Source organism: Myotis nattereri, assembly GCF_964212035.1.
Source record: "Myotis nattereri genome assembly, chromosome: 11".
Taxonomy (NCBI): domain Eukaryota; kingdom Metazoa; phylum Chordata; class Mammalia; order Chiroptera; family Vespertilionidae; genus Myotis; species Myotis nattereri.
The window spans coordinates 83,324,104-83,341,990 of record NC_138086.1 but is presented as its reverse complement, the minus strand read 5'-3'; the positions used below and the strand labels follow the sequence as shown (position 1 = coordinate 83,341,990).

General features: G+C 52.3%; 1 protein-coding gene across 5 annotated transcripts in view; it reads left to right on the top strand.

Annotated features, from left to right (window-relative positions):
* Positions 1-658: 658 nt before the first annotated feature.
* OGDH (oxoglutarate dehydrogenase) overlaps positions 659-17,887 on the top strand; it is a 39,236-nt gene continuing 22,007 nt past the window's right edge. For 3 of the 5 annotated variants that reach the window (XM_081102052.1, XM_081102050.1, XM_081102053.1), the window contains exons 1-2: positions 659-717; positions 9,131-9,379. In XM_081102052.1, the coding sequence (XP_080958178.1) occupies positions 9,158-9,379 (222 nt within the window). In that variant the 5' untranslated portion in view covers positions 659-717; positions 9,131-9,157. Of the gene's footprint in view, positions 718-1,077; positions 1,311-9,130; positions 9,380-17,887 lie in introns of those variants that run through there. The other 2 variants (XM_081102049.1, XM_081102051.1) reach the window with 2 other exon arrangements.

Here is a 17,887-nt window from a genome sequence, read left to right as displayed (position 1 = left end):
GAGTCCGCGCGCCGGTCGGAACGGGACGGCAGACTTGGGCGCCGCAGGCCGTCGGCCGGAAGCCAAGCTTCTCCTGCCGCACGGACGAGCCTCCTCCCTGCATGACCGGCTACCATTCAGCGGACTTCAGGCCTAACACGACTTATTTTCACATATTCGCACTGAAACAGGGCTGCATCGGACGATCAGAGGGTCCCGGTCACACCGTTTCCACTTCCTCAGCCATAAGTAAAATAACGTCTTAAAGCCATGCCCTCTTGCAAGGGGTGAAAGGCCGCGATGCACCGACCGAAGGCCCGGGCGTCCCACCGCGACCCCGCGGCCCATGGGGGGACCCCTTGTGTCCCCGAATGCTCCGCGTCCACCGGTGCGCGCCGGGGCTTCCCGCTTCCCGCTCCACCTCCGTCCGCACCTCAGCTTCCCCGCAGAGGCCTCGACGCCCCGCGCAGGAGGCCGGTCCCGCGAAGACCCCTCTCCAGACCTGCCTAACAGCCCGGCCCCCCTGCCCCTGCCCCCGCTGCCTCCGCGCCGGCCCAGCCGCGGAAGCACGAGAAAGGAGGCGGCGCGTCTCTGTGACGTCACCGCCCCGCCCCCGCGACGGAGACGACTCCCGGGCGGGGTTGCGTGCTGACGCCACACGCCTGGGCGGGGTCGAGAGTTTGGTTCTCCGGAGTGGGGTGTCGGCGCCTCATTCGGGTGGAGCGGAGCTGGAGGCAGGTGAGTGCGCGCTGGCGCCGGGCCCGGCCCGGTGTGGAGGCTCTGCGCCCGTCGGGCAGAGCGCGGGAGTCGCGGTGGAAGCCGAGGCCGCCACGCCCTTGCTGTCGCCGGCGCCTCGGTGACAGGGAGTGAAGCTAGATGGAACCAGGCTGACGGGGGAGGGTGGGCGGGACGAGGGTGTGACGGACGGCCGCGGCAGCCAATGGCGCGGCGGGCGCCGCCTGGAGGGTGGAGATTGGCGGGTTCGGAAGCGCGTGGAGGTCGCGCGGGCCTCGGAGCGGCTCACCATTGGCTGGGGCGGGCGGGGGGCGGGCTGCGCGGCGGACGTAAGGAACGGCCCTGCCGCTGGAGTGACTCCCAAGGTCGAGGAGGCGTCACGTGGGACCGCCCAGCCGCGTCCTCTGCGCGCCCGGAGGGACGGACGGACGGCGCGCCCTTGAAGCGGCTGTGGGCTGCGGCCCCAGGGCTGCGCATGCCCGGCGAGGAGTGACTCTGCAGCACCCAGGGGCGCGGGGCCCCCGCCCGCACTCCGTGCCAGCCTCAGTACCCACCCTCCTCGCTCTTCCTCGCTGCTCCTTGAGGTGACACCCTCGGTGAGCGGATGACCCCGCAGCATCCCACGTACCCGGCACCTGCCCTGCTCAGTGCCCCACCGCGCCCACCTCCCCTCTGCGGCCCGTGGGTGAGCACCCACGTCCTCATCCTTCTGCAGGAGGCTTGCTCGCCCATGTTGGTGCCCTTTTCCCTCCCGCAAGCCTACCTGGCATAGTGTGAGCGGCACTGACACTTCCCTGAAACTAGCGGCCGAGCGGACCGGAACCAGCCCTCGGTGCCCTTTGCAGGTCGCAGCGGTGCGGGAGGCCCAGAGCAGGCATCGCCCTGAGCAGCGTTGGGGGAGCGCCCTGGGCTGAGCGGGTTCGCCCTGGGATTTCCTGCAGACCTTCCCCGGTGAAATAGGCAGGACTAGCCCTAAGTTTTGCAAATTAGCTGAGGACTAGCTCTTGGAAAGTTGGAGAAAGATCAATACGCTGACCATCTTTTTGAGACCACGGCCCACATTCATTTACTTTTTAAAAAATCTTCACCTGAGGGTATGTTTCTGTTGATTTGAGAGAGAGAGACCGCGGACCATGCTCTGAGCCCCTGGGGCGCCAGGGCTGTTTTCTTTTCTCCGCCTTCTCTTACCTGACGTCTTGCAAGTTACTTGGACCTTGTTTTGAAACTTCACCTCTATTGATATGTAGTGTTTTTGAGTATATCTCTGTATAGCTTTTTAGAGGTGGTCTGGGTATTACATTATCTATTTACACAACTTAGTCCACCGGTGTCATGATTCTATCAGGTTGGGTGACGTGTGGAAACCCTACCTCATTGAAAACTGCCTTAACTATTTTCTCTACGTACATTTAGAACCACACCAGACATGTAACTTTTGCTTTAACCATTACACTTACTTTAGAAGCGTCGAGAAGGAAATTATATTTACTCAATCGTTGTTTTTTCTCTTCTTTCGTCCTTCATGGAATTGGCAAGATCCCTTTTATCATTTCCTTTCTGCTTAGAGATTCCTTTAGCCATTCATTGAGGGTAGGTCAGCTGGCAGCAGTTGCTCTTCGTTTTTCTTCAGCTGAGAATGATTTGATTCCCTTCATTTCTGAAGGTAATTTTTGCCGGATATAGGATTCTGAGTTGTTATTTTCCTTCCGCACTTGAAAAGTGTTGTGCCACTTTCTCTTGGCCTCCATGATTTCTGATAAATATGCTGGTCAAGGTGTTTGTCTATCGTTTTCAGAAGTTTATCTTGTCTTGGAGTGGACTTCTTGAGGTTTGTTCTGTTTGGGGTTTACTCAGCTTCTTAGAAGGTTTATGCCTTTTGCCAAATTTGCAAAGTTTTCACCTGTTACATTTCTGAATACCTCTGCAGCACCTCCTGCTTTTTTCTCCTGGGACTCAGCTGATCTGTTCACGTCATCATTAGGTTTTTGTTGTAGTCCCACCTGTCCCTGAGGCCCTGTTCATTTTCATCAATCTCTTCTCTCTGTTGTTCAGATTGTGTGATTTCCATTATTCTAACTCCATATTCACTGATTTTCTTCTTTCTCCTCCATTCTGCATTTTAACCCATCAAGGTTGGTGGTTGTATGTTTCAGTTCTGAAGTTTCCATTCAGGTCTTTATATCTTTTAGAGGCCCGGTGCATGAAATTTGTGCACTGGGGGGTGGGGGCTGTCCCTCAGCCTGGCCTGTGCCCTTTTGCAGTTGGGGAGCCCTCGGGGGAATGTCCGACTGACATCTTAGTGCTGCCACAGAGCCAGGAGAGGCTCCCGCCACTGCCTCTGCACTCGCCAGCCGTGAGCTCCGCGTCTGGCTGAGTGGTGCTCCCCCTGTGGGAGCACATTGACCACCAGGGGCAGCTCCTGCGTTGAGTGTCTGCCCCCTGGTGATCAGTTCGCATCATACTGACCGGTAGGGTTGTTTTACCGTTTGTTCTGTTTGCGTATTAGCCTTTTATTATATAGGATTTCTTTACTGAGGCTTTTTAGTTTTCTTTTGTTTCAAGCATAAGTTTATAGTTGCTCATAGAAGCATTTTAAGGCTGACTTCTTTAAAATCTGCCAGATACTCTGACATCTATGTCATCTTGGTGTTGGTCCCTGTAGATTGTTTTTTTGTTTCAGTTGAGATCTTAGTTCTTGCTCTGGAAAGTGATCTTTGATGCAGCCTGGACATTTGGGTGTTATGATGAGACTGGATCTTATTTAAATTTCTGAGCAGAACAGGCTTCCTCTGACATGGATAGGGTGGGAGGTGGGCGGAGGGATGTAATCCAGGCTCCCCTTCCAGCCTCCTTGGTATTGGTATCTGCTGTGTGGGTGTAAGTTCCCTGTTGGGCCTTTATGGTTTCACTCTGTCTGGGAGAGAGGGGTGTGGCCTGTTTCTGCTGGGCAGGGTGAAATCAGGCTTCACTCCTGGCTTCCACTGACATTGTTGGGGAAGGAAGCCCCGGTCTCCTCTGACCTAGCAGGTGAGATGGGGCTGGCCCCCTCAGAGTTTCCTGTGGGGTTGGCTGCAGTAAGGCCATTGCTGTCTAAACATGTCTGTCCTGTGAGGCTGCCCTGTCGCTTGTCTCTGCGCAGAGGAAGCCAGCTCTTGTGTGTGTTTTGTCTACATTGGCTGGCATTTCTGGGGCCAGCTTCTCCAGCGTCTAGTCTGGGATGTATGGAGCAAAGAGAACAGCTAAGAACTCAGTGCTGCTCTTTCTTTGGCCCCAAAGCCCCTTCCCAGTCTGCTCCTCCTCTCCATCTTTCAGAGTCTTTTTGTTTTCAGTGTAGCATTTCATGTTTTTAGCTGCATTTAGTGGGAAACGGAAGTCCTGTTTATGCTTTTAAATATTTTAATAAATATTGATAAATGGCCTTGCTTTCCATAAAGGTTAAATAATTCGTACTCTAAACAACACCTTTGAAAGTGCCTGTGGGCCTGCACCTGGAGCTTGGCAGTCAGGACACCTCCCATCGAGGGTGCAGTCTGGGGAGGGCAGTCAGCCCCCAGGCCCCCAAACTGAAAGTTGTTGGGGTTCTAACTGTGGGTGCGCAGAAGTCCCTCCAGGGGTCTGGCCAGCTGCCCACTCCAGACTAACTTGCATGTGGGTTTTCCTTGGGAACGTCAGCTTTTTAAGAGATGTCTTTGGTTGGTCTTTTTCCTTGATAAGTTGTACTTTTTAATCACAGAAACCATTTTAGAGTGAACATTCATGCTTGCATCATAATTACAGAAAAACAGGCAGGGATGTGAAGGAAACTGAAGCAGATCAAGTGAGGCGTTTAAGGTTCGTCAACAAATTAGTCGCCTGTTTGCCCTTCCCCCACTCAATCGTCGTTTCTGTCTAGTAGTGGCAAAACGCCTCCTCAATTTAAACTACAGTGGGGCCTTGACTTACGAGTTTAATTCGTTCGGAGGCTGAGCTCGTTAAGGAGCTCGTTAACTCAAATTACTCTATCAACTCAATGCAAAAAGTCAGCCAAGAGACAGCTGGTATCTCAAAAAACTGGTTAGTCGGGACACTGGTAAGTCAAGGCCCCACTGCACTTCCCTGTCTCTGGTGTGTGTTTGATGAAGCTACAGGGGAAAGGCATTGAGTGAGATTTTCAGTTCAGTGAGATTCGGGGGAATCAATACTGTGCTCTTCGCACACACGTTCTTCGCATCACTGAGATAAAGTCATTGAGGTGTGGGGTGACGGCATTGTCTTCTTGCCCATTACAAGAACCTTAGGAGTCTGAAACTGAAAAAAGAAAAAATGTTCTCACAACGAGTTGTTCTTTTAAAATGGTTGTCGGGTAACACCCGACAGTTGTCAGTCACCTAATGATGCGTGCTCTTTCCCCTCCAAGACTCACTTCCTGAGACGCTGTGCAAGCTGTTCTGCTGACGTAGCCTCTTTAATTGCCCCTCCGCCTGGCCAGCGTGACGCTGATAGGCATCAGGAGTGTGCCTCTGCCCCGTGTTGGCGGGGAGGGAAGGTGACCTAGGGCTGTGCTGCCTGGCTGGGGAGGGACGGGCACAGATAAAGTTGCTTTATTTCAGCAGGTTGTTTCCTATGGGCAGGGCTCCAAGCCCTTGAAAACACATTTGCTTTGGTTTTTACTTTTTAAACTTTATTTTTGTCAAACGTATAGGTTTATACTTGTATCATAAAATAGTGGGTTATAAATAGTGTCATTTTGTGTACTTTATTGGCATTGATAGGTTCACTTATAGTTTTCCTAAATATAAACAACCTTATTGAGGTATAACTTCTGTGCCATACAGTTCACCCATTTAAATTGTGCAGTTCCAGTATCTTAGAACAGTGGTCACCACCCGTGAGGTCGAAAGGTTGGCGACCGCTGTCTTAGAAGGTTGTGCACCCATCACCATGATCCAGTTCTGGAGCATTTTCCTGTCCCTTAAAGAAAACGCCCTTACCCATCAGTAGTCCCATCTCACCCCTGCCCCAGCCCTAGGCAACCAGTCATCAGTGGACTTTGTATAGATTTGCCTGTTCTGAACATTACCCATAAATGAAACCATGCATGTTGTTTTTGTGAATGACTTATGTCACTTCACATGGTATTTTCAAGGTTCACCTGTGTTGTCTAGTGTCCATTGTGTGGCTGGCCCCCATCCTGTACACCCATTCATCAGTCGGTGAGCATTTGGGTTTTCCACTCTTTGGCTAGTATGAATAATGCTGCTATGAATATTTGTGTACAAGTTTCTGTGTGGACATGTGTGTTTTTTTAAATATATTTTTACTGATTTCAGAGAGGAAGGGAGAGATAGAAACTTCAGTGATGAGAGAGAATCATTGATCTTCTGCCTCCAGCACGCCCTCCTACAGGAGGTCGTGCCCGCAACTGGGGCATGTGCCCTTGATGGGAGTCAGCCCAGAACCCTTCAGTTGGCAGGCGGACGCTCTGTCCACGGATCCAAACAGCTAGGGCTGGACATGTGTTATAATTTCTCTTGGTCGTGTTCCTCAGGGTGGAGTTGCTGGGTCTTATGGTAATCCTGTTTAACTTGTTGAGGACCTGCCAGACTGTTTTCCTCAGTGGCCACACCAGTTTGCATTCCTTCCAGCGGTGTCTGAGCTCCCAATTTGTCCGTGTCCTCCCAACGCTTGTCTTTTTGTTTTTAATTGTGTCTAGTCTGTGTGACATGCATGGTATCTTGTTTTGATTTGCCTTTCCCTGATGACTAATGGTGCTGAGAATCTTATTGTGCTCATTGGCGATTTGTGTATCTTTTTTGGGGAAAATGCCTGTTCGTATCCTTTGTCTATTTTGATTGGCTTATTTTTTATTGAGTTATAGGAGTTCTGTATTATTCTGAATACAGTTCCTTAGTTATATGATTTGCAAATATTTTCACTTATTCTGTGTCTTCTCTTTCTTGATGGTATCCTTTGAAGCACTAAAGTTTTTATTTGGATGAAGTCCAATTTATCTTTTTTGTTTGTTTTGCTGTATTTTTGGTTTGCTAAGATACCATTGAAAGCCACAAAGAACTACTCCACTTTAACTTGGAAGTTATACAACTTCTAAGAGTCTTACAGTTTCAGCTCTTACATTTAGGTTTTAGCTCCATTTTTAGTTAATTTTGTGGGTGGTGTCCAGCTTCATTCTTGCATGTGAATATTCAGTTGTCCCAGCATCATCTGCTGCAAAGACTTGAGTTTTCCCCCATGGAATCTTCTTGGCCCCTTGTCAAGTAGAAGTGTTCCTCTCAGCCAGATGGGAGTGCTGAGACTGGGCAGCCCAGAGCTTTCACCAGCCTGTTGGAGTATGTGAGTGTCTCCCCAAATGATGAGCTCTTCTTGACGCGGACTCTGAGATTGGAGGGACGGGCTGATCGACCGAACCCCAATGTAAGCTGCGTGTCTGCTCCTGGGTTCCTCAGGTTGTGGGGAGAACAGCTATCCCGACCCCCAGTCATCTGAAAGGCAGTCTGCTCTCCTGGGTGCTGCGCTGGCCCCATGGAGCTCCTGTCAGACTCGGGACTGTGGCGAGCTGGAAACCTGGCTTACCTCCAGCTCACTGTGGACCATGCTGGGAAGAGCACATTTGTGATGGTCGCACAGCACCTGTCCATGGGGTCATTGCAGAAGCTGGGTAGTGGCAGAGGGGATGCCACTGTGTTCCGGGAGAAAAACCCACTCCGGTGTGGTCCAGCTGCCTCGATAAGGATGATATTGGAGGAACACACTGACGTTTTCCTCTGGACCTGAGTACAAACAAACAAACAGCATTGGAAGCAGCCAGGGTGGTGTCTGCCGTTGCCCTCCGGGTCCTCAGTGGCCCTTTGTCTGCCGTAAGCTTGTTCGTGGGAGGCATTGGAGCGCAGTGGGTGCAGGGAGAACTACTGCAGTACCTTGAAACTTTTGACTTTTAAGATTTAAAAAAAAAAAAACGGGTTAAGATTGCATTCTGTAGCAATATCCAAAATACGTTTCTTGTTCGTCTTTAATTTTTAAGGAGCAGGCTTTTGTTCCTCATTTCGTTTGTTTTTAAAGCACCTGTCCTGCTTTCCCCTTTGCTGACTGGTCTTCTCTGAGCGGCAGAGTGCCCCAATGCCCATCTGTGTCCCTTGTGTGTCCTCTGATTGCATTTAGGCCAAGAGGGAGGGTCCTCATGGACAGTATAAAGCAGCAGCCGCCAGCCGGTGGTCCGTGAGGTCCGAAAGGCTGGCGACCGCTGGGATAAAGGACAGTTCATAAGCATTTGTTTCTGGTCATTCTTAACATGTCTCAGAGCTTAGATTTCCTTCAGGTAAGTGTGGAGGTGGGGTGATTTCAACTTCACAGCCAGGTGTTTTGAGGCAAATTCCTGAGCACCTTGCCTAAGTCATGTGCCCAGGCAGAGAGCTGTGGTCACCCCAGGTGCCCCTCCCCTCCCGGGGCCCCTTTTGCTGACTGGAAGTCGCCTGGTCCCTTCCTGACAGGGTCCCCCAAAGCCCAGGTTCCTCATGTTCTCCTGGAAGGGTTGGGCGGAATGGGGACTTGGCAGTCAGAAAGCATGAGCTTGGAGCCTGGCTCTGCCCTTAATGACCTAGGGACCTTGGGGGGAAACTTGAGCTGAACTCCAGAAAGCCGATCTGTAAGACGACGGGGGGTGTATAGGGTTTGCGAGGGTGCTGCCCAGGGTGCATGGGCGTAGACATTTGTGTAAGTGCTTTGCTCCTGAACCTCTGGGCCCCGGTTTCTGTCCCGCCTCAGAGGTTCCTGCTCAGCCCCTGTGTCCTTCACACCTTTCCACTCGCTGCCTTCCCTCCTCCTGACTCCTCCATGTGGGATGCGCCTGGGCAGAGTGAGTCCTCCGGGGAGCTGGCGTTGTCTGTGCCTCTCAAGCACCCAGTGCTTTCTGTGTGATTTTTTTAAATATTTTTTTTTCTGCTCAAATATAAATTATTTGAGAAACATTTCCCCTAATTTCTCTATATTCTCCAGAATATAGGGAGTCCAATAGGTACTCCGTAGTTTCTGGGTAAAGGAGGAAATATCTTCCTTATTTTGCAGTTAATCCAAATCTAACCAGCAATCAATCAATCCTTGTTGTCTTTCCTAGAATTGTTTTATGCAATGTATGCACTTAGAGATGTTACACTTAGAGACGTTTCATGTTTACAGTATGTGATAGTTTGTATCCCTGAAATGAAACGTCCGCTTGTGAGTGAAGGCCTGGCCCTGCAGCTGTGGAGCGGCCTGACCCTCGAGGCCGGGGTGGGTCACTCTACGCTCTGCTGTGCTCTCTGAACTGGAGCAGGGGCCCTGCCCCCCGGGCATTTGGCCTCTCTCCTCCGGCCAGAGCCTGCGCGTGTCCTCCCAGCAGCTTTATCTGCTAAAATGCTCTTTCTGCTTTTTCTTCTTTGTGCAGGCAGTGGTGAGAACCTTCAGAGCAAGGATGTTTCACTTAAGGACTTGTGCCACGAAGTTGAGGCCCTTGACGGCCTCACAGACTGTTAAGACATTTTCCCAGAACAGACCAGCAGCCGCTCGGACGTTTGGGCAGATCCGGTGCTACACTGCCCCCGTGGCTGCGGAGCCCTTTCTGAGCGGGACTAGCTCCAACTACGTGGAGGAGATGTACTATGCCTGGCTGGAGAACCCCAAGAGTGTTCACAAGGTAAGGCTCGCAGGAGCGGGTCCTTGTGTTTTTGGAGTCGCGGCCGATGGCGCTGGCCACCCAGGTAAGTGTCCTGAGGAGCCCTCAGGCAGGAAGGCAGGCAGCAGCCAGGAGCCCCAGCGACCCACGTGCTCTGTGGCCAACCAGGCCCGACAGGAGCCACCTTCTCTGGAGGGCGACCCCCTCACTATTGTGCTCACTCTCTGGAACAGACTGCAGTCACCGCAAGGATCTCCGTAAGGATGCACAGGCACCACTTCTGGGATCTCGGCAGGGACGCTGCAGAAGAGAAGCCCGCGGAAGGATGACCGCAGGACGCTCCTCGTCCCAGGGTCCCGAACACCTTGAATCATCTTGTGTGATTTCTGTGCCTTTCACATTCAGATCATTGTGCTCACGGTTTCCTCCTGTCCTGGGACTCCCTGTGCCACCTGTGAGGCATGTCCTCCTTAGTGCCTCTCCTCACGATTTGCTGGGTATGGGGCACACTTAGTGGCGGAATTCCTTTTTCTCTGTTTCACATATATGTGTATGTGTGTATATGTGTGTGTGTGTGTGCGCGTGTGTATACACACACACATATATGTAATTGATTTCCGAGAGGAGGGGAGAGGGAGGGAGAGTTAGAAACATCAATGATGAGAATCATCCATCGGCCACCTCTTGCACACCCCACACCGGGGATTGAGCCCACAACTCAGGCATGTACCCTGACCAGGATCGAACTATGATTGCCTTGTTCATAGGTCGATGCTTAACCACTGAGCCACGCCAGTTGGGCGTAGCAGAATTTCTGAACCGCATTTGACCAGTGGAAATGTGTGGGTTTTGATGACCATTTCATGGTTTTCGGGCCAGGCAGTGGCCCAGTGCAGGAGCTGGAGGGCAGGTTCCCAAGCTGCTCAGGCTCCCCGGGGCTGGTGGCAGGTGTGGGGATGTGTTCAGTGCCGGCTGACGTCATTACTCTTTGTTGTTGTTGTTGTAGTTGTTAATCCTCACCCGAGGATATTTTTCCATTGATTTTTAAAAAATATATTTTTAATGATTTCAGAGAGGAAGGGAGAGAGAGATAGAAACATTAGTGATGAGAGAGAATCATTGATGGGCTGCCTCCTGCACACCCACTACTGGGGATCGAGCCTGCAACCCAGGCATGTGCCCTTGACCGGAATTGAACCCGACACCTTCCAGTTTGCAGGCCAACACTCTATCCACTAAGTCAAACCGGCTAGGGTTTTCCATTGATTTTTAGAGAGAGTGGAGGGGAGGGGAAGAAACAGAAAGAGAAACATCAATGTGAGAGAGACACATCATTGGTTGCCTCCTGCATGTGCCTCAACAGGTGCTGGGGGTCGAGCCTGCAACTGAGAGGCATGCCCTTGACCAGAATTGAACCTGAAACCTTTCAGTCCAGGGCCAACGCTCTAACCACTGAGCAACTGGCCAGGGCATGACGTCATCACTCTTGATTGCTCGTTTCCTTCCTTGTGAATCTTGAGTCCCTAGAATAAGCTCTATGTTAACAACATTTAGGACTTGGTATATTCGTGTGATTGCGGAAGCCACCAGCCCTGTCTCACCAGAGTGCCTCCTCTTTGTCTGAACCTCATGGCATTTAGCTGGGCCCTTCCTGTTTCCAGGGCCACCAGAGCCAGTGGGGCCTGGTTCCCAGGAGGTGCTCTGGGCCTTCCCCAGGCTGGAAAGGTGGCCTGGAAGGAAGTGCTGAGAAGACGCCCTGCTGGGGGTGGAAGCCAGAGGTCTCCGAGGTCAGGTGCCGTAAGCTTGTCTCTGGAGTAAACTTAGCCAGGCCGTCACCTCGTGCTCAGGCTGGTCCCTTGCCTTCCTTTTCCCAAGTAGGACCCCTTGTGGAGCCAGCCAGGCCTTCTTATCTTAGAGTTGAATGCACATGAGGCTCACCTGTGACGAAGGGGTGCTGGGGAGGTGGTTGCTGGGCAGCCATCACAGTCCTTCCTCTGAGAGTGATGGGCTCCACCTTTGGTCTCGGGCAGAGACCAGGGTGTGTCTTGCACTCTCAGCATGGCCGATAGGGCAGAGCTGAGGCAGCTTTTCTTTGCTGACCTTGGAGTTGGCGGGTGCTTTGCTTGCACACCTGGAGAGGAGATACACTGTTTGGAGATGTTCTTTCGTGAGCTACCTGTGGTTTAAAAACAACGGCATTGCTCTAATCGAGCACAAATCCACTTGGTTTCCGTAACAGGAATACTGAAGCAGAACCCTTAATTTTAATTGCTTTCATGGTAGCAAGTCAGGCAGACCCCAACCCCAGTGCCTCCCAGACATAGTGGGGGGGGGGGGTGCTCTGAGCAGGCTCTGGGTGCAGCCCTGCCATCCTCAGCTGGGGGTTGCTTGAGCAAGGCCCTGCGTTGGGTGGGGTCTGAAGGCCAACAACACTGGGTCCTGCGTGCTGTCCTTGAGACACTTAGTTCTGAAGCAGGTTCTGTGGGGGTGGCACTCGACCATCAGCCTCCGCGTGTGGGCATGGTGTACAGACAGGGCAGTCTGTTTTCACGAAGGGCGCAGGCCCAGCAGTTGGCGCAGAGAGGACACGTGAGGAGGGTTTAGAGGCCACCCAGAGCAGCCTTTACCTGCACGGCAGTGCTGTGAACCGACCGTGTGCACGGGAACCTGGTGCTGGGACACCAGGCAGAGTTTGCCGCGTTTTCTGACCCGGAAGAGCCCCTGTGCGGAGTGGCTGGGGAGACGGGCTCCTGTCGGCCAGCGAGAGTCCTGGTGACTGTCCTTGCTGAGGAGTCCCTGCCTGTCCATTCATTGGACTGAACTGGCCAAACCCTTGTTTTAAGATGGCCATGCATCTGTTTTCCTTGGTGGCTTGGTGCCCTGCGTTTCTTGTCTGTAGCAGTTAAAAAGCTCTGTTAGTGCCCTGGCCGGTTTGGCTCAGTGTTGGGAGCGCTGGCCCATGGACCAAGGTTCCCAGGTCCAATTCCAGTCAAGTGCACATACTGGTTGTGGCTTGATTCCCAGCCCTGATTGGGGCACATGCAGAAGGCCACCAATCCGATGTGTCTCTCTCACATCTGTTTCTCTCCCCCACTTTCTTCCACTTGCTCTAAAAATCAATGGAAAAATATCCTTGGGTGAGGATTAACAAAAAAATTAAAAAGCTCTGTTAGTACCAGAACTTTCCATGGTTGCCTGTGTCATGTTCGTGCCTGAAATGGATCAGTCGTTAGTTTATTACTGTGCCATGGCTTTTGAACCTGGGGTTCGGTCCATTCCAGGGTGTCCATAGGTGATTGGGTGTGTTTATGGGCGGTGGAGCGTGTTCCCATCTAAGGTAGAGACAGCAGGGGTGGCATCGGACCAGAAGAAATGGCTCAGTCAGCCCAGAACCCAGAGTCCTAGACTTTGGCAGCTGAAATAAGCATTAGTAATCCAGGGTTAAGTTCTAATCAACTTCTTGTCCCTACAGGTGCTTTTTAAAGTGTAAGGAGCTGTGCAAGTTTAGGGTGTCCTGTGTGGCCTGTGCTCTTAACTTCCATAGGGAAAGAGCGAGGCACAGAGAGCCCAGGTGACTTCCCTGGCTTTGCCCCGTCTGCAGGGAGAGAACAGGGACTCGGGCCCCAGACCTGGGGCAGGCAGGCCTGTTAGGTGGCTCCGCCATGTGTGTGGCCCTGATAGGTAGCACACTTGTGCTGACTGACGTGTTCAACACACAGTGGTACCTTTGAGACAAGTGAGGGACCCCGTGTCTCAAATGGCACGGGGAGCGTTTGCCTGTCTCCAACCCTGAAGCCTCTGGGGACCATCTCTGGTGTCGCTCCCAGCCAGGAGCTTGATGCTGAGACCCAGTCCTTTCTGCCTCACTGAACTGCTCATGCCTGCGTCCCTGGTTCATAGTCCACAGCTGCCGAGGCCAGCACCTCTCTGAGGTGGGGTGGAGCCTTGAAGGCTGGGCGTCCCAGGCTCATACATCTGAGACCATTCACAGCACTGCACCAGACTCCCCCGGTACCCCCTTCACACCCACCTGGCACTGCCACTCCTGACACCCCCGTCAGTCCGTGAATTAACTCAGCGGGTGTGTGGAGCACGTACTGTGCATTGGACTGGCTTCCTCAGGACATTGCCGAGGAAGAGGGACGTTGTGGCTGCAGGGAGGCCGCTGTGGAGGCTTGTGGGGAGCAGAGGAGGGACAGCGGCCTTTGAAGGCAGAGCTTCGTGGACTCCACTTAAATGCCTTAGTCACATAAAATGAAAGAATTCTGGGTCCGTTTCAACCAGACTGTTACCCTTGTTTACACTTGAAATCGATCATGTTTTGGTTTGTCATTTCGGCAACAAGCTGATGGCCTTAAACCCACTTGTGGGGGGGGCTGCAGGCCCACACCTTCAAGGACAAGCTGTCTCTCCTGCCTGTGAGCTGCCCCACCCTCCCTCAGCCCTGCCAGGCGCAGATAAGATGTACCGAGATCGTTCCCACTCCCTGGCCGCCGGGCCTGGTCCCAGCCTGGCCTCCCAACCTGTCTGCCAGGGCAGCCACGTGGCCTCCCGGTGGCCTGCGACCATCCCTCCTCGGGCTCCTCGCAGCCAGCTCCCTCCACACGTTGTCCTCCTGGCATCTGCTGTGAAATGACACTCCTTCATCTGTCCTGCTGCTCCCGAGAGTGAGAAGCGCATCGCAGACTCCTGCCTGGAGCTCCGCGCCCGCTGCAGAGGCAGCCCCGGGTTTGTGGAGTGCCCCCTCTGAGTAACCTGCTCACCTTTGCGTGTGTCTGGGAGACACGTCCGGTGCGACCACGTCGCTGGAGCTTACGGTCCTGCTGGATGGAACAGCTGGCTTTCGGGGCAGTGTCTTCCCTCCCCCTGCCCAGTGGGCAGAGAACTGAGTGGATCTGGCTGTTGGTCTGTCCAAGGCCTGGCGGGGGGACGGCTTCCTGAGTTAGTTGTGGAACAGGCAGGCACAGGTGGGGGGCTCTGACCTCAGTGCCTGGTGACGTAGACTCAGTGTGGCAGGCGAGCAGCTAAATCTGCCTGTGTCGCAGGCGGAGGAGCACCACCGGCCCGGCCCTGTGGGACACGGGCCCAGGTCTGGCCTTGATTTTACCCATTGTAAGTTGTAGTGCACAGGTTTTGCCAAGTGCATGCCGTCAAAACCCAGATGTGAACACCTTTCAGTCGTGGTGGGAGGGGCCTGCTGTTGGGGTTGTCTCTTGGTCTGAGGCCTGGGCAGGTGGGGCACACCTGAGTGCAGGTGCCCACACCTGCTGCCTAGAACGTGTGAGGAGGGGCCTGGTGTGTGTGTGGTGGGGGTGAGTGATGGGGAGGTGGAAATGCATCCTGTGGGCCAGCACTGCAGCCCCTCTCTGCCGCTGTCCTCTGCCAGTCAGAGGAAGGTTCCAGGAGGGAGGCCAATGGCGCCTGCCCCTCCCAGGGCTGGGCTGCCGGGAGTTCACTTGGGCCTGCTGCCCAAGCTCCAGGAAGTTGGAAATGTTTGGGGTCCAGTGTGCCGGCTTTGTGTGTCCTTGTAATGCACCAGGCAGGGGCCAGGCCCGGGCTTTCCCTGCCCTGGGCAGTGGACACTGAGGCGGCCTCTCCTTTCTCACAGGAGCAAGTCGGTTTCTATCGCTGGTGGGCACAGGGCCTCTCGCCCGCAGTGGAGCAGGGTCCAGCGAGTGTGGGTGGGAGCAGCCTGTTGGCAGGTTGGGAGAATGGTATTGGATTCCGAGTCCTGCCCAGGGGCAGAGAGGGCCAAGGCCAGGGCGTGTGCAGGTCTGTGCTGCTGGCGTGTGGCTGGTGCCAGGCGAGGACCATCAGCTGACACACTACCTGTCAACCAGAGCAGGGAACACGGCAAGACCTCAAATAGTGAGATTTGTTAAAACATTTAAAGTTGCTGTTAACATATTAACACACTTTTATGACGGTAAGCGCTCTGGTTTTCTGTACACTCCCCATGTTGTATAGTATCACCCGGTGGTTTGATTTTATAAGTTCCTGAATACAAGAGGAATAAACTTGGATGCTCTGAAAACTCCCCTGGACACAGGTTCAGCACAAGACCCTGCTCGCCACAGCGGGTTTCTGGTGGGATTGGCGGCGCAGGCAGTGTCTCGGGACTTGAACCTGGGCCCGCACGGCACCAGGAGGCTGCCGGTGGACCTCTCACTGGGGGCGAGCACAGGCCTGCTGGCCGTACTCTCCAGGTTCTCCCAGGCGTCTAATCCGTTTACTGACAAAAAACTTAGAAATTGGACGTGTCTGGCAGAGAAGAAAAACTGTTTACCAGGTGAACCAGTTAATGTGGATTTTTTTCAATAGATGGAGTTACACATATGTTGATAAATACGCAATTTGATATATATGCTATTTTGTATTGACAGCAAGCTTCAAAACTTCATGTCAAATTTTCTGAAGGTGTTAACATCATAGATACTTTTATGCTTAAAAATGTTGAATTTCGTGCCCCCCAAAAAATTGCGAGAAGTTTTAACTCATTATTTTGAAGAAAAGTGCTGCTGACAGTTATTATATACTTCGGGGAGCTTATGGTGAACATGCTCCATCTCACGATACTTGTGAACTCGGGTTTAAACGCTTTAAAAGGGATGATTTCGATGTGAAAGACAAGGAGCGTCCAGGTCAACCGAAAAAGTTTGGTGACCAACAGTGACAAGCATTACTGGATGAAGATGCGTGTCAAACTCAAAACAGCTTGCAGTGCCCTAACCAATTTGGCTCAGTGGATAGAGCGTCGGCCTGAGGACTGAAGGGTCCTGGGTTCGATTCCAGCCAAGGGCATGTACCTTGTTTGCAGGCACATCCCCAGTAGGGGGTGTGCAGGAGGCAGCTGATCGACGTTTCTCTCTCATCGATGTTTCTAACTCTCTATCCCTCTCCCTTCCTCTCTGTAAAAAATCAATAAAATATATTGAAAAAACAACTTGCAGAAAGATTAAACGTTGCTCAGCAAACAATTTCCGATCATTTACAAGCAATGGGAAAGATTTTAAAGGAAGGAAAATGGGTGCCACATCAACTGAATCAAAGACAAATGGAAAACTGAAAAGTCATCAGTAAAATGTTGCTTCAACGGCACGAAAGGAAAGTCTTTTTTGCATTGAATTGTGACTGGCGATGACAAGTGGATTTATTTTGAGAATCCCAAACGCACAAATTCATGGGTTGATCCAGGTCAACCATCAACACCGACTGCAAGGCCAAACCGCTTCGGAAAGAAGGCGATGCTCTGCGTTTGGTGGGATTAGGAAGATGTGGTGTATTATGAGCTTCTAAAACCAGGTGAAACCATTAAAACTGACCGCTACTGACAGCAAATAATCAATTTGAACCACGCTTTGATCGTAAAATGACCAGAATGGGTCAGAAGACACGGCAAAGTAATTTTGCTTCATGATCACCATCACACACTTTAAAACCAGTTAAAGACACGTTAAAAGATCTTGCCTGGGAAGTATTAACCCACCCGCCGTATTCACCAGACCTTCCTCCTTCAGATGACCACTTGTTCCGATCGATGGCACACGCGCTTTCTGAGCAGCATTTCAACACGTACGAAGACGTGGAATATTGGGTCTCTGAATGGTTTGCCTCAAAACAAGAAAAGTTCCTTTGGGGCAGTCTCCACAAATTACCTGAAAGATGGGGGAAATGTGTAGCTAGTGTTGGACATTACTTTGAACAAAGCACTTTTGATGTTTTTCTTGAAATTATCGTGTTTTCTTTGATTACAAAATCTGAATTATTAACCGGTACACCTGGTACATGTCTCTGACCTTCTTGGTTTTAGTAGTTGGAGCTTTTTTTGCAATGGAATTAAGTGTTGGTTTCTCTTCTGATCTCTGAAATATTTTAAGACTCAACATCTTTGTATGAGGTGAATAAACTATTAAGAGTCCATGGTATCTATGTGAATTAGATTGAATCGTTAGACGTGAAATAGCCAAGAACCGTAGGAAGAGAAACAGTGAGTTAGCTTGATTAGCACAGAGGACGTGGAAACAGTAACCCCAGTTAGGCTCCTAGTGCACGCAGGCGTGTGCTGGCTGCTGCCCTCTGCACGGTGCGGTCTTTACCACAGACCTATGCGCGCAGATTTCTCTCCCTCCCATCGGCCCTGAGCCCTGGTGCTAGGTGCCTGGCAGGATCTCAGGGCTCAAACTAAGTCCTCCCTCTGCACATTCCTGAGCCCTGAGCCCTGAAGGGCCCTCCTGAAGTACAGACGACACAGTTTCTCTAGGGCCAGCCCTGGGCTGCCCCTTGCACAAGGGCCTGCTGTATGTCGGGGGTGAGGGCTCAAGTGAGGTCTGAGCCCTGGGGGCTGTGTGAAGGACAGGAGGTCGGGGACAGACAGGCAGGAAGGGCAGCCAGAGGGCATCTGCCCCATTGATGTGGGGGCACCCTGAGGAGCTAGGGGAGCAGCTGATCAGAGCAGGACATTGCCCGGCCAGGATGTGGCCTGCCCGCCAAGAACAGTTCTTTTTTGGCTGGAAAGGAGGGCGAGGCCCC